At 36.5% G+C, this 22,917-nt stretch overlaps 1 protein-coding gene and 1 long non-coding RNA gene across 2 annotated transcripts; one reads left to right on the plus strand and one right to left on the minus strand.

Annotated features, from left to right (window-relative positions):
- Nucleotides 1–6,405: 6,405 nt before the first annotated feature.
- Nucleotides 6,406–7,787, minus strand: LOC107836286 (uncharacterized). The gene is made up of 2 exons (XR_001662158.1): nucleotides 6,850–7,787; nucleotides 6,406–6,717 (listed from the first exon to the last, which is right to left on the minus strand). It is a non-coding gene; the product is annotated as an uncharacterized LOC107836286 (long non-coding RNA).
- Nucleotides 7,788–11,213: 3,426 nt separating this feature from the next.
- pld3 (phospholipase D family member 3) lies at nucleotides 11,214–22,811 on the plus strand. The gene is made up of 12 exons (XM_007552433.2): nucleotides 11,214–11,381; nucleotides 14,203–14,262; nucleotides 15,052–15,102; nucleotides 15,182–15,366; nucleotides 15,984–16,164; nucleotides 17,191–17,305; nucleotides 18,210–18,337; nucleotides 19,279–19,476; nucleotides 19,557–19,696; nucleotides 20,345–20,510; nucleotides 20,604–20,703; nucleotides 22,070–22,811. Exons 2-12 carry the CDS (start codon nucleotides 14,236–14,238, stop codon nucleotides 22,249–22,251), a joined length of 1,473 nt encoding a protein of 490 aa, XP_007552495.1. The 5' UTR covers nucleotides 11,214–11,381; nucleotides 14,203–14,235; the 3' UTR covers nucleotides 22,252–22,811.
- The last annotated feature ends 106 nt before the right edge of the window (nucleotides 22,812–22,917 follow it).

Raw genomic sequence — 22,917 nt, forward strand, 5'->3', positions numbered from 1 at the left:
TAATTTTATGATTTTATTTTTATAATTTTCTTTTTAAATTTTCCTTAATTTGGCCCTGAAACACAGTCATGCTATAGTGATAACAATAAAAGTGGCAGTAAGAACTATATATACATTTATTGGGTAACTGTATGGCTGTGTGTCACAGTAATTGTTGTCCCATGAACACAAATACTGCTCTGAAAAACATCCCATTTGTAACTCGCTGCTTTAGCCACACAATGTCAACTTTAATCTCATTTTACGACTTTATTCCTGTAACATTATCACTTTATTCTCATTTTATTACAACTTTATTTACTTATCTTTTAATATAACTTCGTTCTTGCATTATTTCGACTTTATACTGATATGACTTTATTTTCATAATAATGACTTAAATCTCAAAATATTATGACTTTATTCTCGTATTGTTTCTTTATTCTTGTGTTATTTTGACCTCATTCTTATACAACTTCTCGTAAAATGAATTTATCAATATATAAATTCATTCTTGTAATTTTGACTTTGTTTTCTTAGTACTAACACATTAACCTCAGAATATTGTGGCTTTGATCTCATTCTCATAATATTATGAATTTATTCTCCTAACATTACGATATTAAACAGCAGCAGGAGATAAATACAACATTCTAGTCTCATCCAGTGCAGTTAAATAAAAACAATAAACACTAAAACTAGTAAATTAGTGTCATTGAGTTGAGATTGATTTTATTTTTTAGAAACAGTCGGAGTGTTTTTGTGGCATCAGGTCGGCGGCGGCGCGCTGTGGGTCGGGCAGTGACCTCGGGGGCGTCTGGCCTGGATAAAAGGAAGTCCTGGTTAATCAGTAACCGTGGCGATGTGGCCTGGCGCTGCAGGTGGTGTGGGTGGGGGTTGGCAGGAGCGCACACTGATAAGGGAAGGTGAGCTTTAGTGGGTGGGGGCAGCAAGAAAACGGAGCCTGGAGCTTTGTTTTATACACCTTCAAGCATGTGGAGCATTTCATCTGAAGCAGAGGAATCAGTGAGAGTGGGAATGAACAACTGAACCAGCATCACAGCTGCAGGTTCCCACCGTCCTTACTGGAGAAATAAACACCTGCTGTCGGTCCAGGTTCACAAACCGGTCTGACGTTTTTGGATAAAACCAAGGAAAAAGTGAAGTTCTTCATTTAGGCCAGGAACAATGTCAGAAAACAACATGCTAGTGGTGTAGCATTGCAGCTAGCACTCCTCGATGGGCCCCATATGGGATAAATGAGGGCAAAACAATATGGGTTTGCCCAGATATCTAGGTAAACCCACCACGCACTGCAAAAACACAAAATCCTACCAGGTACTGTTGGTCTAGTTTCAAGTTCAAATGTCTTAAAATAAGACAAAACTAACTTACAGGTCTTTTTCTATGAAATGAAATAATTGATTTCGATGAAATAATAGATTCATTTAATAATTAATTAATTACAATTAATTGGTTTAATAATTACAGGCAGAATTTTATATTCTGTTTCTTTGCCCTCTATGCTCTGCCGCCCTGGGCATCTGCCCAGATGACCCATATCAAAATCTGCCACTGTGTGAAACTGAAACTTTTCTAGAGCTGCGGTGTGTAAATTCAAGCAGTTGCAAAGCTTGCTTATGCTTTGGGCCAGCTCTGACTGCGGGGTTTAATAAGGAGGAACGTGGCAGTTGCTTTTGCGAAGTGTTTGTGTTTTTATGAGCGACAGCAGAAGTAGTGAGGTTGTATTCAGCAGCCCAGCCGCAGCGCCACAAGCTGCCGCGGCTGTCAGGTCTGGTTTTATTGATCTGAAAACGGGAAATTCCTTCCTGTGCACAACAGACGCGGCACAGGCGGCAGCTGAAGCTCGGACCGTCCCGGGTCCGCCGGGGAGCGGGTCCAGCCAGCCAAGCGACGGTTTCTCTCTGTTCCTGGTGTTTTAACAGAGACCTGAACGAACAGACTGAGCTGGAATGTGAAGTTGATTCGCATTGATTCTCTTTCAGGCAGAAAGAAGTTTAGCGAGCGCTGATAAGACCCCCTGATACGGACCTAAAAGAGGTTGCCATGACAACAAAGGTCACCTTTAACCTCAGCACTTTAGTCTCACTTCCTCATTCTAGGCCGCGAGATGGGAACACGGAGGGCGGTGGGGCTAGAAACAGGAATTTAGAGATTAATAGCTCACTCTATCAGAGCTTAACGTCGGATTTTAGCTAATATTTCCTCCAGATAATTTACATTTTTACCTTAATTTACTTTGTCTGCTTAAGTGGCCATTTCTAGTTGTTTGCATCTAATTCAAAGGGTTGAATTAACATCTTATTTTGACCTGCCATAGCTGAAGCACTGTAAAAAAACACTAGATTTTACCAAGTAAAATGCTGGTCTAGTTTCTAGTGCAAACATATTAGCTCACTTATATTAAAACAAACTTATAAGTAACTTTTCAGCAAGATAAACGAGCTGGTTTACAGTCAATAAATCCTTAATATTCATAAATAAAACTGCTACTCACTGGCAGATTTCTCATTTTTCTCATTTTGAAAGTGAAGTAATAAACTAAAATTTTTCATCAATATTGAGGAATTATTTACTTAAAACTAGCTGAAAAGTTACTTGCAAGTTAGTTTTGTCTTATTAGTTGTATTTCCACTACAACTAATCCAAAATACTTAGAAAGAATTTGTATTTTTGCAGTGTACCAAAGTAATTTGGAGCATGAAAGGCCAAAAGTTTTGAAGTAAGTATTAATTTTAGTAACAGATTAGTCAACATAAAATCTCACAATTTAAAACACTCTATAGAAAGTTTTTTCTGTTAAGAACAGAATCTACAAGTAAAATGTTTGGGTACAAAGAGACATTTTTATTCTTGTCTTAACACTGAAAACACAAAATCTTTCCAAGTATTTTTAATTTTCAGTCTAGTTTCTGGTGGAAATATCTTAGAACACTAAACTAACTTATAAGTGACAAGATAAAGTAGCTTAGTTTTGCACAGTAAAGAATTTCACTGTGCCGTTACCTAGCAACCACACCCGAGCCCAGGCCGTTACCTAGCAACCCAGTTCTAGTTCCACTGGCAGATTATTTAACTTGTTTAAAATGTCTTATTATAAGTGAAACTAGAACTTTTTCATCAATATTAATGAACTACTGATTTTAAATAAGCTGCTATATCTTGCCGAAAAGTTACTTTTAAGTTCATTTTGTCTTAATTCAAGAAAATAAACAAAAATACTTTTGTGTTTTTTCAGAGTTTGCTGTTATTTGAAACCTCTTGTCGTCCTAAACGCAGAGCATTCCCCCTCTAAAGGAAGCCTGTTTGTTGTTCTAGAGTCTTAGCGGGAACAAAAGGCGACTCTGAGTGCAACAATGTGTCGTCAAATCCCTGGCGTTCCCGGTCGGGGTGTAAAGTTTGGGGATGAACGCTTCGGGGAGTCGGACTAATGAGGATAGAGAGCTGCTCCTCCCCGGCTCTGTCCCCTCCTCTTCCCGCACACAGACCCGGTTCGACCGGACTGGGTAATCAGTTACCTGCTCCGTCTGACCTGCGCTGCCTACGGAGCGTGCTCACAAACACCAACGGGAGCCAAACCAAGGCCACAGCCACAGGGCTTTTCTATGCTGAGATTATAATCCTTACTGCAAAAACACAAATTATTACCAACTGTTTTTGTTTAGTTGCTACTGCTTTTATCTTAGTACATTTAAAGTAGCACAAAACTAACTTACAAGTAGCTTTTCAGCACGATTCAGGAGCTTGTTTTAAAATAATTCATTAATATTTGTGAAAAAGTGGTAGTTGCACTTTTAGATTTCTTCACTTATAACACGGGAAAAATGTATTGTTATTAGTAAAATAATCTAAAAGTTGAACTAAAACTTTTTCATCAATATTAGGGAATTATTGACTGTTACCCAAAACATTTTGCATGTAGATTTTGCTCCTAAAAATGGAAAATGCTGCTATAAAGTGTTTGATTTTGAGATTTTAGCTTTTCTTTCAGACTAACATGTTATTAAAATGAATACTTACTTCAAAGCTTTGGGTCTTTCATGCTACAAATTATGTCAATACACTGCAAAAACACAAACTCTTACCAAGTATTTTTGGTCTAGTTTCTACTGAAAACACTTTAGTTCACTTGAAATAAGACAAAACTAACTTATAGGTAACCTTTCAGCAAGATACAGGCGATAGTTGTCAGTCAGTAATTCCTTAATATTGATGAAAAAGTTTATTGGCAAATTATTTCCATTATAACATGGGAAAAATGTCATGTCATAAGTGAAATAATCTAAAAGTGGAACTAGAACTTTTTCATCAATATTAAGGAATTATTGACTTCAAACCAGCTCCTGTGTCTTGCTGAAAGGTTACCTATAAGTTAGTTTTGTCTTATTTGAAGTGAACTAAAGTATTTCCAGTAGAAACTAGACCAAACATACTTGGTAAAATGTGACGTTTTTGGAGTTCTATTGATATTAGCTTTCATTTCTGTATTTTTAGGTGACAATACTGGTTAGTTTTTGTTCATTTTGCATTGGAATGTGTTTTATAGACACTCTAGATATTAATCAACATTTTTCCTTCTGCTGTAAAACCTTAAAACAAATATAACTGGCTGCTAACACTGCATGCAAATTTCTGTGGTTTACACTGTTTTGTGCTTTTCTTTCTGCTCTGTCTGTGACCAGGTAACATCCACATGTTTCCACATGTGTTTTCCTTATTCAAATGTTCCCTCATGTTGACTTGGTTCTTCAGCAGTGACTCACGATTAATGTTTTCTTTTAAAAGTGTTTCTGGTTTTACTCACTAAGGTTTCTTAGCAAACTCCTTATCAGCAAGATATAACATTAATTTTATTTACATTAAAAAAAGTATAAGGCTGCAACAACTAACAATTTATATATTCATAGTCAATTATTCTGACGATTAATCGATTAATTGTCCAATAAACATATTGCCAGATTTTTCATTAATCCATGTAAGCTTATTTTATAGAACACTATAAATACATTAACCTTACTTTTTATTTACCTTAAATAATGTAAGGTTATAACTAACATTTATTTTAGTAATATTATTACTAAATATTATTAGAGAAGGACTCTCATTTTGTAAGAATGATTTTGTGCAAAAAGTGTAACGAACATGTTTTGTATCGCCACTAACTGAAGGAAGCATAATAGGTCACCTTTAACTGTTTTCTAATTCTACCTTGGTGGATTCAGGCTTAAATTATTGGGTAACACTTTATTTGAAGGGGGGTGTTTAAACTTTACCTTTAATAACATAAAGGTACCTGATTTTTAAAGTGCAATCATTAATACTTTTATAACAAATTTATATCAGTAATGATTTCTTGGTTAATGTCAAGTTGTCATAACAAAGACATTTTGAATAACGTCAACTTTGTATTAAAAGTGTCATAATTTACCGAATGACGCTTTATGACTGTTGTCATAAATATTCATGAAGGCTTATTCATGTTTATGACATGTTTATGACATGTTTATGATGGTGTCATGTCAGTCTTATTCAACCCCCTTCAAATAAAGTGTTACCAATTATTTATGAAGGACTTTAAAACGTGCCACCTTACAGTCCACCCAGTCTGTGGCATCGGTTCAGCAGCTCTGGGTGAACAGCTTGTTCTTCTGCCCTGTTCAACCCCCACATCCACATCCACACTCTCTGACCAGGATCGCCCACACCCGGTCATGCAGTCCAGCTCAGGCCGACGTGGGGTGAAGGGGAACAGAACGAACTGGCCCTCTGTCAAAATCAATTTGTTGTCATCATTTCTGGGCTCTAATTTATCAGCTGTGTTGCAGAGTCCAACCCCTGTACATTACAGCTCCAGCTTGCTCACCGTTTTGACTTTTTACCTGCTTTTGTCCAGCTGAGGTTTGTAGACGGACCAGAGTTAGCTTCAGCTGCACATTCACACCTCCCAAACAAACTGGACAAACGGACGGGAGTTGGATTAAAGGGCCAGTATTTTGTGTTTTCCAGGCACATGGTGTCATTTTTATAGCATAGTCAAGTAACTATGTTACTAACAATATAAAGTATGACTTAAAAGAAATTTGACATAGAAATTGAGCCTCTGTCTCTTTAAGAAATTCCAGCTATTTCTTAAACTCCGGCTTCAGGAAGTTGTCCCAACATGGGTCCTCTATTAAAACAACGTTTTTACCAGTGTTTCATTGAGCAGTGGCTCCTATGATCCTCAGCTGATGCACCAGGTGTTTGCTAATTGCTGCTGGCTAGTCTGAAGGAGTTGACTGGTGGATTTAGTAGGCGGAGCTAGGTCCTGCCAGGCATTTAGCACAGCTGAATGGTTGCCATGGAGATTAAAGGATTTCTCAGGCATGCATGAAAAAAATCAAAGCAACGCTCCGGTTTGTTTTTGTTGCATTATAGCTTGATGTAAAGCTAAAAAAAAAAAGTCAATTTTACTTAAATGCTGGCACTTTAAATCCGCTCACAAATATAAACGAACGGGCTTTGTGGTGAATCTTGTGTGTTGTAGCTGCACGTCGCCGTGGCAACAGGTGTTTATGACACCCGAGTCGCCGTCTGCTGCATGTGGAATATCATCCAGGAATGCCGTGCGGAGGCACACCTGACAGCCAGTTGGGCGGCGGCTCCGGTTTATAGCGGCCCGCTCCGCTTCCGTCTCTGCATCCTTTAACTGCACAGGTGAGCAGCTTTCCGGAGATCCTGGAGGCAAAGACGGAGAGAGAGAGAGAGAGAGAGAGAGAGAGATCAACGGATCAGTGGTGGAAGACTAATGTTTCTTTGTTCCTCCGTTGTCTCCGCCCCTAAACAGGAACACATGAGTCAGAGTGTTACCTGATGTGGGTGTGAACGCGTGTTGCTTTAAGAGGCAGCAAGCTGTTGTTTAGTTAGCAGCAGAGGTGCTAAACCTGTTAGCTGGTCTGGGACAACGCTGCATTTCTCCTTTTACACTCTGAAGCTTAAATGTTGTTCCAAGCTGCAACAGAAAAATAAAAAATGGTTTTTAAATCTGTGATCATAAATACGACGCAGCTGCTTTCGCTTTTTCTGATTATTCTGTAAAGGAGCTTTAATAAAACCTGAAGCGTCTGTTTCTGGGCGTCAAGATGGTAGTGAAACATATCAATAACTGTGATATTGGTTATCAGCCATAACAGCAACATTAATATCAGATATCAGTATCGGCCTAAAGTTGAATAACTAGCGGAATCAGTTTATTGGGATTTTTTTTTTTTTGACAATATGGATATTTAAAAATTTAAAAATTATTTTTTTTATTTTAGATCTTTTTTTCCAGAAATAAGAAAAAAATACATATTTTTAGTGCAAATCAACATAACGCTTTGAAAAACTACAATTTACAGGAAATGTGTTGTAATTTTATTCACCATTTTATTTAGAATTGTTGACAATTAAGATAAAGAAAAACATCAATATACTGCAAAAAGATGAGAGAAATATTTTCCACGCTGACAGTTTGGGTGTTTAAACATTAAAAAAACTAACATTTGTCTTATTTTTAGATATTTATCAACATTTTGTGGGTGGTTGGGGAAATGAAAGCATTTTCATCTGTTTCACCAACATAAATAAATATTTTTTTCTGATTTCTTTTCTGCCATATTTGAGCGCAAAACAGTGACACAAAATTGTAAAAAAAAAAAAAGAAAAAACAATTAAAATAGAAATCTGTTTTGTCCTATTTATTATCATTAGAAACCAAATTCACAGTCAGAATAAACATATTTGATCAAATGAAACACATTAGAGACACAAAGGTTTAACAGATAAACAGTAAAATAAAATAAAACGTTTATTTAATAAATATTTGTAGAAAATTCTCCAGAGAGCCGACTCTTCCTGGACAGAGATAAGCTGTGGCGTCCCTCAGGGATTCATGTTGGGCCCATTTTAATTTACATGTTTTTAAATATTATATTTGATTGTTATAGAAAAACTAAATATAATTGAGTCCTGATGAATCCACACTGTAAAATCTATTCAGAGCCTCAGAAAAGCGACGAACAGCTGATGACTTTCATCAATCAGAGATGCTCGTTTTTTTTTTATCCGTTGAAATATTATTCAGACCCAAACCAGGAATTTATGTTTTATTTTTCTCCATCTAATTTGATGTGAACTCAATTCTCTTTGCTTTTGTTTTAAAAATTTCTTTAAACATTTTTTAGAGTAAAACTTTAGGAAACCTACTTTTAATCAGTTTTGAATTATTTTTGTTCATTTTTAAGTAAAATTATTCACGTCTTCCTTACAGATTGTCTTGTTTTCTATTTTTATGCAGGACTTTGGTCATTTTTGTTTATTTAATTTGATATAAACAAATTAATAAATAACTGAATAATGCTGTTATGCTGCCACACCCCAAGAAACATGAAAAACACTCCATCACTTAAACAATAAAGCACTTCAGTTGTACTTTTGATTGAGCGTAGAAGCATAAATACTGTCAGTTTTTTTATCATTTAAGAGGAAAAATGTTATATTTTCTGTTCACAGCAGCTCAGATCTTCTACTTATGGACATTTCTGGGTTTATTTTAACAGGAAAAGAATAAAAAGTCTTAATTTCCTCATTTTTTTGTCTCGCCTAGCATTCATTCAGATCAGAAATGTTTACTTTAAAGCGTCTATTTTAGGTTTAAAGTGAGATAAATACTCAGAAGGAAGAGAGAAAAATTATCTCCTTGGGGCAACAAAGCAGTTACCTAAAATAGTTCATGTTTCCATTTGCACCGTCACCAGCCATTACGGCCTGCTGTAGTGATGTCACCGGGTTTTATGGCCATCTCAGCCATAAATAGTCCTCACACAATAAAAATAAAACAAGATCAACCGACGCTTACTTATTAAAAAGGCACCTACAGACCTCTGACGCTGCTACATTGTCAGTTTGTTGTCTTATTTTACCTCTGGTTGTGTTTAAGGAAGTTTTGTTGTCACTTGGACATTTACAAACGCACTGTAAAAAACAGAAATGGATTAAAAAAAACAGGAAGTTGGGTTAGTAATAAAAGTTGAGCCACAGTTGAGTTCTGGATCGATCCTTCGGCAGAGTCACAGTGACGCAAACACGCCTACTCTGGGAAAAATACAACCTGAAAGCATTACTGCTAGGAAAACGGAAGGAAAAAACGCCGCTAACCTGCAAAAAGATGGAAACAAACACCTCAAATTCATCCCAAAAACTATGAGACTCAATGGGAATAATAATAGTGAAAAGTAAAATGTGCTGCAGAAGAGAAGCCTGCCAGTGTTTTATTGCCTCACTATAAGTCTGTCTGTGTTGCTGTAAAATAATAAAACTGTCTAGGTTTTTTCTGACCTGGTTTCTGTGGTTACACACCTTCAGCTTGATATTTCATTGGTTTTTAACCTGAAGGAAGCAGGTGTGTTTGCATGTGTGAACCTGGAATTTCTCTTCTTCGTTCCTCCTTATCAATCTGCTGGTTTCACCGCCAACAAAAGCAAACTGACCATTCATCACCTTTAAATAAAGGCACATTCCTCTGTTTTACATGGATGTTTCTGCTGCTCCGAGCTGCTGGTGGAAACGAACTGTTACCAAACCGAAACATCTCCGGCTTTAGCGGCGTATTCCTGCGCTCTGCTGCCCCCTGCTGGTCGCCAGAGGAAGAGGCGTGTTTCTACAGTTTAACCTGGAAATAAAGGTGGATTTTCCCCCTCTCATTTAAGCTAAATAATGATTCATAAGAGTCGCAAATGCTAAGTAACGCTTGCAAAAAATAACATTTGCTGTTATTTTAATGAACCATCATTTTGTTTTGTATTGTTGCCCTTTAAAATAAGGAAGAGCATCGATGTTATGCAAAAATAATCATGGAAATATTTTCTTTTTTGGCATTTAAACATTTAAAAATGTGAAAAATTATGTAGATTTTTAGATGTTTTCTTTCATAAAAAAAAAAAATTCTATATATATATATATATATATATATATATAGAGAGAGAGAGAGAGAGTGCAAAGCTGCATAACAATTTGAAGATTATTTACAGTAACTTATAAGGAACCGCCATTTTATTTTGTAAATACTTTAAAATAAAGAAAGGCATCAATCTTTTGAAAAATTATTTTGGAAATATTTACTATTTTGACAATTTAGTCATTTAAAAATAAAAAAATGTTTTATTTTTAAATGTTTTCTTTCCAGAATGAAGGAAAATTCAACATATTGACAGTTAAAAAGCTACATACACTCTGAAAAAAGACGATTTATAATTACTATAGGAAATTTGTTTTCATTTATGAAGAAGTGCCATTTTATTTTGTACTTTTTGCCTTTAAAATAAAGAAAAACATCCAAATTCTGCCAGAAGATGATGAAAATATTTCCTATTTTGACAATTTGTGGATTTAAACCTTAAAAACTACAATGTGTTTTTATATTTTGATGTTTTCTTTCTGAAAAGAGAAAATTTATATATACATATTGTGCAACGCTACATAATGCTTTGGAAAAAGCTGATTTATAATCTGCTACATAAAATTTGTTGTAATTTTTAAAGAAACACAATTTATTTTGTATTGTTTGCCATTAAAATAAAGAAAAAGATCTCCTTTTTTTGCCAAAAAATTGCAATTCTTCTGCATGGTGTGTCAATATTGAAAAAAATTCAAAGTTTACAACCTAATGATTAAAACATATGCTCTAAAAATGTTGCTTTCCATTTTAGTGTCATTCTGTTGTGGAAATCGACTGCAATTATTCTATAGAAAAATGGTAAAATTGGCATTTGTTATGATATGTACACTTGAAACATGCCAAAATGTGGTTCTCTTGTGTGGTTCTATTATTTTTAGCCAGTTATTAGAGTCATTGTCGAATATCCAAAGTCAAACATGTTAATTTCTTGATTATCACAAAGTAAATATATTTTTCACTGCTGGAAAATGTTTTTTAAAAATCCCCTCGCCTATGAAAGAAAAAGAAATTAAGGACTATTATGTTCAGAATATACAAATATTTCATTTAATTTCGTTTCATTTCATGTAAATATATTTCCAGCCCTGTCCCAAAGTGCAACCAAGATCGAGTAATTTAAAACAGCGGCCTCATGTGGTGAAAAGTGATATTGTCAATTCTGGAATTCGTGGATTGCGTCACGGTACAGTCTCAGTTCTGATTGGCTGCCTCGCCGGATCACATGACCACCTGCCCAGTTCGCTGTTGTTAGTTCTGTATGAAGCTAGCAGTGATCTGTGACAGGTATAGCGCTTAACATCTGTCTTTTCAATGAGTTGTCATTTAAACACGTATTTAACCATTATAGTGTTTAAAGAGAATACCTAGATGCAGTTATCGAAGGATTTTTAACGCATGTTAACAGGTGAGTTGGGAGTTTTTTTTATTGTTTTTGACTGAAAGTTTTTTTATGGTTTTGCTCTGTCAGCGACTTTTGTTCCTCTCATCTCAGGTCAACAAAGTAAGTTGTTTTCCTCACTTTAGATCAGTTATTTAATATTTATACGGTGAACTAAATTATTTCTGCGGAGCTGAAGTGAACTAACTAACTGCCAAATTCGTGTTTTGGTCAATTCGCAACAATTTATCACAAAATGAGTCAGAAAAACTCGAGTCATAGTTCCTCTGTTTTTTTATTTTCGTTCCTCAGTTCAATGTAAACATCAGAATTATTTTAGCTACAAGTGGAGCAGATTTTTTTTGTTGTTAATTTTTATTCACTTTCAGTTTATGAAAGTTTAATGGTGCGTTTAGTACTCGGAAGTTGGGATTTCCTAGTTCCAGTTTGTAAACAATGTGTTGGGAATTTCCTTTAAATTGGTGTTACCTTCGACTTTTTGATGAAGTCTTCAGTTTTATGTTTTGTTTCCCCTGTTTATTTTTTTAACACTAAAATGGAAAAAGTGTTGGCATAAATGTTCCGCATTATTCAGTTATTACCTCTTGGTTTGGTCAGCTGGAGGGATGTTTGCTACTTTCCGGTAGTTATTATGCTACGTAGCTGATTAACAACTTACAAGCTAATTTAATACCTGAACTTTGACCCCAAACTCACCAGGAATTAAAAAAAGAAGATTTCTGGATGCTGAGACAATTGGAGGAAGGTCAACCATTTCCTCCATCGATTATATTGTTTAACGATCCTATCCCCGACTCCAACGTCTTTCTGATTTCTAACCAGATACAGATTTCAAAGCAATCAACGTGGGTTAGCAGTGCTTGTCAACAATTGATGATGTCATTCAGGACTTATTACTATAAAATATCATTTCTTATGCTTGGAAATTGAGCTGTTAGCATGTGATGACAGTCATGAGACACTGATACTGCAACATTCTTCAGTCAGATTCATTGGCTGCTACTGGAAATTCTTACTGCCTTCAGCCTCACTATCCACTGCAACTCTCTGAAGATCATCAGATTAGTTATGACTTTGGAATTAATAAAGTACTTTTTAAATTGAATTAATTAGCAAATAGCTGTCACAGGACTGAATGATTAAATTATGCCCAACAGGCAATTTGGTTTTAGACAGGGAAGACTTAAGATTAAGGTTACCGGTAACAAGGTAAAGTTACACACTGCAAAAACACAAAGTCTTACCAAGTATTTTGGGTTTAGTTTCTGGTGCAAACGTCTTAGTACATTAAAATAACACAAAACTAACTTACAAATAACCTTTCAACAAGAAATATGAGCTTGGTTAAAGTAAATAATTTCTTAGCATTGATTTAAAGAAAAACAACTATTTCCACTGGTAAATTATTCCACTTATTTCATAACCAACTGTAACTGCCGTTACCTAGCAACCCTGGCTGGTCTCCTAGCAACCAAATTCTAATTCCACTGGCAGATTATTTCACCTGTGGGAAAAATGTCTTCTGGAAGTAGCACTTTTTCATCAATATTAAGGAATCGTTTACTTCAAACAAGCTTTTATTTCTTAATGAAAAGTTACTTGTAAGTTAGTTTTGTCTCATTTCAAGTGTTATTAGATATTAGACTAAAATTACTTGGTAAAATTTAGTTTTTTCAGTGCATTTTGAAAACTGCAAAACATTTCCATCCCATCGGTTGTTTAGTTAAATTCATTGAAGGAGATGGCAGGGAAAGTGAGAACAGATTCCTCTTACCAACATGTTCACGGAGTAGAAGTAGAATATTAGATTTTAGCAGAAGTAGCAGCTGGATCATAGTATGTTTTTTTTTTTTTTTAAATAACCTGAGGATCACGGGATGTTTGATTTTTGAAGTTAAAGAACAGTTTGATCGAACTGCAGCCGTCCTGTTCCAGCTGCAGAGATCCCTCACATGTTTCTCTTGTGGCAGAAACTCTCGTGACTGCAGTGTCAGGGATTTTACAGTGGCACATTCCTGCCATCAGCATCTCAACTTCCCCAGTTCCTTAAAGGGCAGTGTTATGTCAAATTTACTTCTTTTAAGCTGCACATATTATAATCTTATTCCATCATCAAATGTTTGTTAATTTGATTCTTTCATGCATATTTGAGAAATCCTTCAGACTAGCCAGCAGCAGTTCAGAAGCAGGAGGAGGGTCTTAACGCTGTCAATCATCCTCATGTACTCGCTCCTAAATGTGCTAATGGTGAAGAAACAACTTACAGGTAAGCCGTTTATCTGCTGCCATCTGTGGCGACGCTAACTACCTTTGGCATTCACAACAAGCTATGCTAGCTGTAGCATACAAGGTGATTGACAGCGCTAAGACCCGCCTCCCTGCTCTGATTGGTTGTTTCTAGTCAGAACTGGGGAGAAGACAGAGGAGTTAAATTTTTTTCACAGATTATACATACAATACTGTCACAACACAGTGACAGTTTTTAAAAATATGTTTGTTTTACAAAATTTACATTCTGCAGCGTTCATACAGGAGCACTGTAGTGATGTCATGAAGGAGCTTCTTAAAGAGACAGAGCCCCAATTTCAAGGCGTAAAATCATGGTTACTTGATTGTGCTAAAAAATGACACTGTGCCTTGAAATCTAAAGACAAAAAAAGCTGTGTGTCTTTGTTGATTGTCTTTCTGTTTGGAGATTTCCATTTGTCGTGTTGGAAATAATAGAATAACTTTTGTTTTGTTCTCACTCTCTTTGGTTTTTTATTCAGATTTTTTTGATGTTTGAAAAATGTGAAATATTTTCTATTTTCTTCCTGTTTTCCCTCAGAGTTTTAGCGAAATATCAGACAGAAACGTGAACATGAAGTCGGACATCACCTATAACCAGGTAACCATGTTCTTCATGCTCTACAAGAGATACACATTCAATAAATTAGAAAATTACTGGAAAAACTAATTATTTTATTAACTTTATCACTTATTAAAACATATTAATTTATTACACACAGATTAAAGTTTGACAGCCTTTATTACAGATAATTATGACTTTTTACTTTCAGTTAATAAAAACATGACATTTAAAATTGTAATATTGCATCAGGCCATTAAAAATATATATCTTTAAAAACAAATGTAGCTTTGATTAAATGAATTATTTTAAATACTTGCTTAACGGTTGTTATTTTCTAATGGTACTTTTAATCTGACAAGCACCAGGACTTATATTTAATTTATTGAATTATTGTAATTCTGTTTCTGGATTTATATTAGTATAGTATATTAACTACGTTATACTTTTTAAAACGTATTTTTGATCTAAAATGAATAGTAATGAGCTGTTATTGATTAAAGTCTTGATCTGTGTCACTAAATTATTTAAAATGTTTTAATATGCTAATAATTCTGTGTATTAGAGCATTTTAAACGCCTTAGTTCTTGTTTTTTAAGTGTATTTCAGGTTTCATTGAGAGTCATGAGATCGTTCTGCAAAAACAGGAAGTTATTGATTTGATAAATTGTGAAAATGTAAAACGCCCGGAAGGTGTTATTCAGTTTCAGTCACATAACTGGTTTCACTTCTCAGAGAGCTAAAGTATCAGCTAACCCCTGTTGTTGATTGTAGTTTCCAGACTGGTCTCAACAGAGCTGAGTGATAATTGAGTGAATTTGTGTGCAGATGGTGGATCCGGAGAGACGGAGGCAGGAATTCGCCCACAGAGCGCAGCTGGTGAGTTTCTCCTCAGACTCAGTCCGTTTCTCTGATTCAGGACAGAATAAATAAATAACTGCAGCCGTTTCTCCGTCAGTTCGCCAGGTGGCAGATCGCTCTGGCCGCCGTGGCCTGTGTGCTTCTGGCCGCCATGGCGCTCTACAACATCCTGACCCCGAGGGCGGCGGGGTCAGTGACGTTGGCAGGTTCAACATTCCAGCATCCTGCCTCCATCAGCAGCCGCCTTCAGGAGACGGTGGAGTCCTGCTCGGACCCCTGCAAGTAAGCAAAGACGCTAACATTAGCGGTATATCTGTTGATATCAATATCAATAGATAATGCATCTGATAGAATATTTAATATTCAATATATAGGACATTTAACGAACGCTGATCTAGAACCGCATGGCATTCTGGGAAATGTGGGCAAAGGAAAAGCTAGCTAAGCTAAGTTGGTGGAATCAACTAAGCACTTTAGCATTAGCTTCCTCCTGGTGTAGTGCTTTAGTGTTAGCATAGCTAACATTTCAGTTAGAACATCAAATCAGGCCAACATTCCCATTGTCTGTCTTTTAAAATACAAATAAAACACATCGAAGTTTCAGGTTTTAACTTGGCAAAACAGGAAAAAGTTAGTATGAACACTTTAAAAAAAGCTTCATTTATCACTTTTCTACATAATATTAAAGATAAAAGTGAAGAAAAATGTGTAAATTTCCACCAAAGAAAATCAAACATTTTGAGATTAATTTGATGTATTTCCAATACAAAAAAACTTGAATATTCTCTGATTAAATTTGCTATAAAAAAAAAAGTAAAGTTTCCAAGTCGAAGGTGCTTTACCTGGAGACTGTGATGGTTTGTAATGTTTGGGACGTTTCCTGTTCCACTCCCCGTCAGGATCGTCCTGGTGGAGAGCATCCCTGAGGGGATGGAGTTCAACTCCAGCACCAGCAGCCCCTCCATCTTCCAGGCGTGGGTCCGCCTGATGAGCGAGGCGCGCAGCAGCGTCGACATCGCCTCCTTCTATTGGACGCTCACTAACGAGGACACCGGCACCCACGAACCCTCAGCCTCTCAGGTCAGAGCCAACCCAAGGTCCTCCGCACTGTAAAACACAAAAAACCACACAGTGCTTTATATAGATCCTAGTACAGTGTTTTTCAAAGTGGAGGCCGCCAGGGGGCGCTGTGGCACCTCAGAAAGTTGGATGGAAAAATAAAGAGAATTAAATCTGATACATTTTATCTTAAAATTTTCATCATAATTTTTTATTTTGCTATTACATAATTTTTAAAAGTAAAATACAAGTTAAAATAATTAATTTAAATCTTATTATTGATGCTCATTCTCTGATTGGCTACCAAGCTGCTTTGCTCCTCAAGCTAACATAGCAAGAAAAAGACAAAAAAAAAAGTTCAGCTGCAAAAAACCATGAGAACTGTGGGAAAAAATGAAATTTGATCTAAATAATGTAAAAAAAATTATATTTATATTTTCTTATAATAAAAAGAAAAGATTGTGCTGAAAAAAGCTATTATCTGATAATGAAATGTTCACCCACAGAACTTATGACCACCTAAAATGAGTCGGTATGAGGTTAGCACTTATGCTAAATTTATGGAATATTTATTGAATAGTGAATAAAAAACATTCAAAATGATGTTTCTTTCCATGGTATCAGAGTTTGTCTGTTAATAGTTAATAATTCCTTAATGGTATATTATTTCACTTAACAAAACATTTTTTCCATGTTATAAGTGAAATAATCTGCCAGTGGAACTAGAACTGGGTTGCTAGGTAACGGGCTGGGCTTGGCTGGGGTTGCTAGGTAACGGGCTGGGCTTGGCTGGGGTTGCTAGGTAACAGCGTAGTGGAATATTCTACAAATGAAATTAGAACCATTTCATCAATATTAAGGAAATATTGACTTAAAATGAGCTCCTATTTCTCACTGAAGTTATTTTTAAGTTGGTTTTGTCTTATTTCAAGTGAACTAAGATACACTAGAAATTAAACCAAAACTAATAAAATAAATAATAACCAAAAATGGTAAGACTTCATGTTTTTGCAGTGTAGAGTGTAATAACGGTTTCTGTTTGCGCAGGGGGAGGAGGTTCTGAAGAGGCTGGCTGAACTCTCCGGGAAGCTTCACGTTCGGATTGCAGTCGATTCGCAGGAGGGAAAACCACAAGCTGACCTCAAACTGCTCAACGATTCAGGTGATTCATTACCTTCACATCAGCAGCTGCAAAACCCTCATAGCTAATGTTTTAATTGAAGTGCAATGTTTTTGGCGCTTCCCCTTTAAGAGATTGAATTCTAGAAAAAAGTGCACAAGCTAATTTATGCAATCACTTTGTTATACATAAAATATCATCAAAATCAAAGCAGCAAAATCTTTTCTGAATATTTTTCTAAAAACTATCTCAGAGGAATTCCAGATAAGTCTGTAGAAAAACTCATAAAGATGCTCAAAGAACTTAAGTTTTGTTGATATATAGTTTGATTAAATTGTTATTAATTAATTACAGAACCTGCAACTAACTTAATTAAAATTTTGATCAAGTCCAACCATTAATTAATGCATTCAAGCCATTTAGTGATTTATAAAAACATGCCTTTATACGTTTTTACATTTATAAATCATATATTTATTCAGAAGTGAACTCTGAGTATCCAGGAATACCTAAAACTTGTAAATATTTAAAATTCCCTCTAAAAAGTTATTAGAGCTGCTTATTTTAATAGTTAAAACATTAAATATACCTTGAAACGCATTAATACACTCAGTGGAAGCCATCTTAGCGCTAAGCGCTACATTTTTCCTCATTTCCTCTCTTGTGCGTTCAGCCAATCAGCACCAAGCGAAACAAATGCCGCTAGCATTTCTCCCATGTGTTTCAGATTCTCAGGCTCCATTTTCTTTTGAATATTTCAAATTTTTCAACAAAAAAATCCAAAATAGGAAAACATTTTGCAATCACTTTCCAGTTTCTCTTGACAGAAAATCAGTTCATAACCGAGGCTCCTCTGAACTTCACATCTGTTTGTGTATCTTATGAATAATTGTCTATAATCTGAACATTAACAAAGAGCGCCTGCTAAAGCCCAGGTGTGTTTCAGGAGCCGACGTCAGGACGGTCAACATGAGGGCGCTCACCACCGGGGTTCTTCACACCAAGTTCTGGGTCGTAGACAAGATGCACATTTACATCGGCAGCGCCAACATGGACTGGAGGTCCCTGACGCAGGTACAGCTGGACTGCTTGAAATGCCTGTGGCCTAGTCAAAACATGTTGATTACGTTTTTCTGCAAATCATTCTTAGTTGATGAGATTTCAGTCTGCTCAGTTCTGCCTTTCTTAAGCTGTTTTAGAGTGAAAATGGCTGCAATCTGATGTGCAGTTATACATCCGTACATCTTTGTAAAAAGCATTAGTAGAGCCTTCTGCACAACCAACAAGAATTCAGCAAGTAGTGGGTGGATCGATGCAAAATATCAATAATATTGATACCAAGTCCGTATCAATATCAGATCGATAATAGTATCATAAGATTTATACTTCAGTTTCTTGAAATTTTATTTTATTGTTGTATTGTTGTTTAAGTGTTCTGTTAAAAATATTTTGCTTTGATTTGCTCTCAAATGATCAATTTTATTTAGAAAATAATGCACAAGCACTTTATAGACACTTATAAAACTTTATTTAGATTCTGTCCTAGGCTTTAGCAAAATAATTCAAAGGAAAACCCACGGAAATGAGTAAAGGTCTGAAGTTTGATGATACTTAAGAAATAAGTATCGATATTGATATTGGCAATACTGGCCCTGTGTTTACTTGGTATTGGATTTATACCAAAATATGCAACACTTCACATCTCTAGTTTCTGGTTGTCAACAAAACATATGTATTTACCCAGAATGCCCTGTGCTGTAGCCCACTTCCTGCTTTTGGAGCGGTCTCTGGTTCGCTTGGCTTTCACACATGCATTCAAACCGAACCAGAGTTCACTTCAGCCGAACTGAGACCGGGGTTTGTAGGTGAACCAGAGTTCGCTTTTTGGTTTGATTCAGACCTCCACAACCGAACCGGACTTCCTAGACAAACGGACTGGAGTTGTATTAAAGTGGATTAAACAGGGCTGGTGTGAACGCAGCCTCAGATTGTCATTTGGCTCCACGGTTGTCCAGGTGAAAGAGCTGGGAGCCGTCGTCTACAACTGCAGCTGCCTGGCCTCAGACCTGGAGAAGATCTTTGAAGCTTATTGGTTGGTTGGAGGGAGCGAGTCCATCCCGTCGCCGTGGCCGTCCAGCTTCTCCACCCTGTACAACAAAGACACGCCGCTCCAGCTGCCGCTGAACAGCACGCCGTCCAGCGTTTACCTCTCTGTGAGGATTAGCTTTTATTCCAGTAACACCAGACTCCTACTTCCTGCTTCCTGTTTTGCTAACTCTCCTGTCCCGTTCAGAGCTCTCCTCCGTCCTTCTGCGCCGCCGGCAGGACTCCGGATCTTCAGTCGCTTCTTAGCGTGATTGACGACGCAGAGGAGTTCATCTACATCGCTGTCATGAACTACCTGCCCACTACGGAGTATACGCACCCGAAAAGGTGAAGCTGAGTGGATGTTACCAACGCTAGTTGTAGCATCATGCGGATTACTGTAGCCTAGAAGAAAGGAAAAAGAAGAAAATACTGAAAAAAATAAGAACTAAAGTAAATAAAAGTCAGAATATTTAATTTTGATAACTTTTGATCCACCATGTCTTCAGTTTTCAAGCCAAATGATTAAATTCAAAGGCTAAAATCGTCCATAATTTAGTCAGATTATCAGCAGCAAACACAGACTGATGCTGATAGTAATCTGATGATGTGTGAACAGATTTAATATTTAATTATTTATAAAACCGATACTACAGTATAACTAAATAATATGCTCAATATTCCTCATTTTACCACAGTTCAGCTTTATCCTCTTAATTTTACAACTTCATTCTGGAAATATGATGACATTATTCTCTTCATTTTAGGACTTTATTCTGTAATATTATGACTTATCCTGGTAATTAAAGTTTTTTGTTAGCTTGGCTCTAAGATGTTGTCATAATTTTGAAATTATGAATAAATGCAGACTTGTGCTTCTAGTTTTTAAAACTCATTACAGTTGGTTATTGTGAAATCTTTCCCTCTCCTTTGTTAACTGCTATGTCACAAAATAGTCGCCTCTGTTTTAGGTTTGATATTTTGCGCCTTGTGCAGGTACTGGGCCGACATCGACACGCAGCTGAGGCGGTCGGCGTACGAGAGGAAGGTCAGAGTTCGCCTGCTGATCAGCTGCTGGCCTCACTCTCCGCCCGTCATGCTGCCCTTCCTGAAGTCTCTGGCTTCGGTTCACGACTACAGAAACAAGCTGGACGTCCAGGTGGTGAGTTGCGCCTCCTCCTGAAAAATGCAGCCGCGGTACGCCGGGCCGGTTGCTACGGTAACGAAGCCGGGGTGTTCGGTGTCGGTTTTTCAGAGGCTGTTTACGGTTCCCGCCGACCCGAAGCAGAAAGCGATTCCCTATGCAAGAGTGAACCACAACAAGTACATGGTGACCGACAAAGTGGCCTATATTGGTAAGACCTGCAGTAAATCCATTAACTTAACCTTTGGTTCTGATGATTTAATGATTGGAAAATAAATAAATCAGTTCACTTCCTGGGTTTCCGTAGTTCAGAGTGATGTCAGGGCGGCCATCTTGTTTTACAGCTTCGTTATATTTGGACTTTGAAGATTAACTCTGACATAGTTTTAGCTCCAGGCTACTGTTATTACTTAGTTATGAGAATAAAATCATAATATTACCGTCAGAGGAGCAGAGAAACCAAAAACTGCACTCAAGTTAGAGTAACACAACTTCAACATATTTTTACTCAAACAAGAGTAAAAAAGTATTTGGTCAAAAGTACTGAGTAAATGATCAAATTATCAATCATTTAATATTTAAAAATTACATCATCAGATGGACCAAAATATAAAGTTAAATGAAAATTTTGGTATTTTGAAGACAAAAATGACAAAAATGTATATAAGTAACAAAAAATAACAAAATCAGGCAAAATAAAAATTTTCCAAATCAGTTTCTTTCAATAAAAAAACTTATGAAACTTTAGTAAAAACTTCAGGTGTGTGTCTGAGTTTGGTGAAGTTTTTGGTTAAAACATGTTTTGTGGGTAGAAAATCCAGAAATTTTATTCATGTAAGAGTAGAGATACTTCATAATAAAATTACTCAAAGTACAGCGTTGTAAATATACTCCTAAAAGTACATTTTTCCCAAAAAGTTACTCAAGTAAATGTAACAGAGTAAAAGTAACTAGTTATTACCCAACTCTGATTACCAGAATAAAGTCGTAGTTATACTAATGTTACAAACAGGTACTGCCCATTGCTTAGCAACCCCAGTGGAACTCCAGCACGTTACCTAGCAACCCAGGCCGAGCTTCGGCACATCTGCACAGCTGGTTTTCCTTTACTGTACAATGGCTGCTGGAAAAGACAAGCGTTTTCTTGTTGACTTACCATTTAGAAACCACTTTTTGTATTCTTATTGGTTGTGCAGGAGGTTCAACTTCTGCTTTTCAAAGACGTACAACGATTGTATACTTGCAGGCATTTTCTTGTATGAGTGTAAACGTTGAGTTTCGGTGGTTTGGCCAGCAGCAGCGTACTTGGATTTAAAGTGACAGGACAACCTCAAACAGCTAAAATCTCATTAACTAGGAATGACTGTGGGACATAGAAATGTGATGAACATGTTTTGAGTAGACCACAAATCTGCCTGAACCTGTTCAAGAATAATAAGTCACATTTAAAATTCTAACTCGAATTTGGCATGAAAAAAGAGATTTTATTTCTCCCAGAGAGATTTCAGCTTCTTAAAGTGGAAAAGAGAGTTAAATGGATTGAAATACTTTTATAAATATGTGTGTTTTGTCCTCAGGGACGTCTAACTGGTCGGGAGACTACTTCCTGAACACGGCCGGGTCGGCGCTGGTCGTGAACCAGACGGACTTGCTGGACCCGACTGTCCAATCCCAGCTGAAGGCCGTCTTTGAGCGGGACTGGCACTCGGCCTACAGCGCCCCCATCAGACACGGTGCAGACCTCAAACACGTCTGCTGATCTCCTTACACCAGAACTCATGTAGAGTTCAGGTTCTCCTGGGCTTTGGACCCGGCTGAACGCTGGTTCTGCTGAGCTGGAAGCACAGAACTATTTTTACTCCTTCAATTACTTTTTCCCCCCACAGTTTGTGGAGGTTTTACACAAACGTCACTGGGATTTTAAGTACAAAGTGTGAAAGGGAAAGAAAAAAATGTTTTTAACTCAGAAAAATCTGAAAAGTGTGGCAGGCATTTATCTCAGCGCCACTAAATCGATTATTTGTTGAACACTGCAAAAACACAAAATCCTCCCAAGTACTTTTGAGTTCACTTCAATTAAGACAAAATTAACTTGCAAGTAACTTTTCAGCAATTTTTATAAACTTTATTTTAAGTCAATAACTTCTTAATGATTCCCAGAGCAGTTAGTATTTTTTCATTGATATTAAGGAGTTATTAACCTAAAATACGCTTCAGTATATTCCTGAATAGTTATTTGTAAGGTAGTTTGTAATAAATCAAAAATACCTCAAAACGTTTTGTATTTATGGTACATATTACATCGGTACACTGCAAAAACACAAAATCTCACCAAGTATTTTTGGTCTAGTTTAGGGCTGAAACGATTCCTCGAATGATTCGAGTACCTCGATTACTAAAATTCCTCGAGGAAAATTTACCTGCC

The sequence above is a fragment of the Poecilia formosa genome, unplaced genomic scaffold, assembly GCF_000485575.1.
Source record: "Poecilia formosa unplaced genomic scaffold, Poecilia_formosa-5.1.2 Scaffold48, whole genome shotgun sequence".
NCBI lineage: Eukaryota > Metazoa > Chordata > Actinopteri > Cyprinodontiformes > Poeciliidae > Poecilia > Poecilia formosa.

Coding starts and splice junctions, on each gene's coding strand:
- pld3 (XM_007552433.2), top strand. CDS start 14,236: ATGAAGTCGGACATCACCTATAACCAG. Junction 15,367..15,983: donor TCCTGCTCGGACCCCTGCAA/GTAAGCAAAGAC, acceptor ACTCCCCGTCAG/GATCGTCCTGGTGGAGAGCA. Junction 18,338..19,278: donor ACTGGAGGTCCCTGACGCAG/GTACAGCTGGAC, acceptor ACGGTTGTCCAG/GTGAAAGAGCTGGGAGCCGT.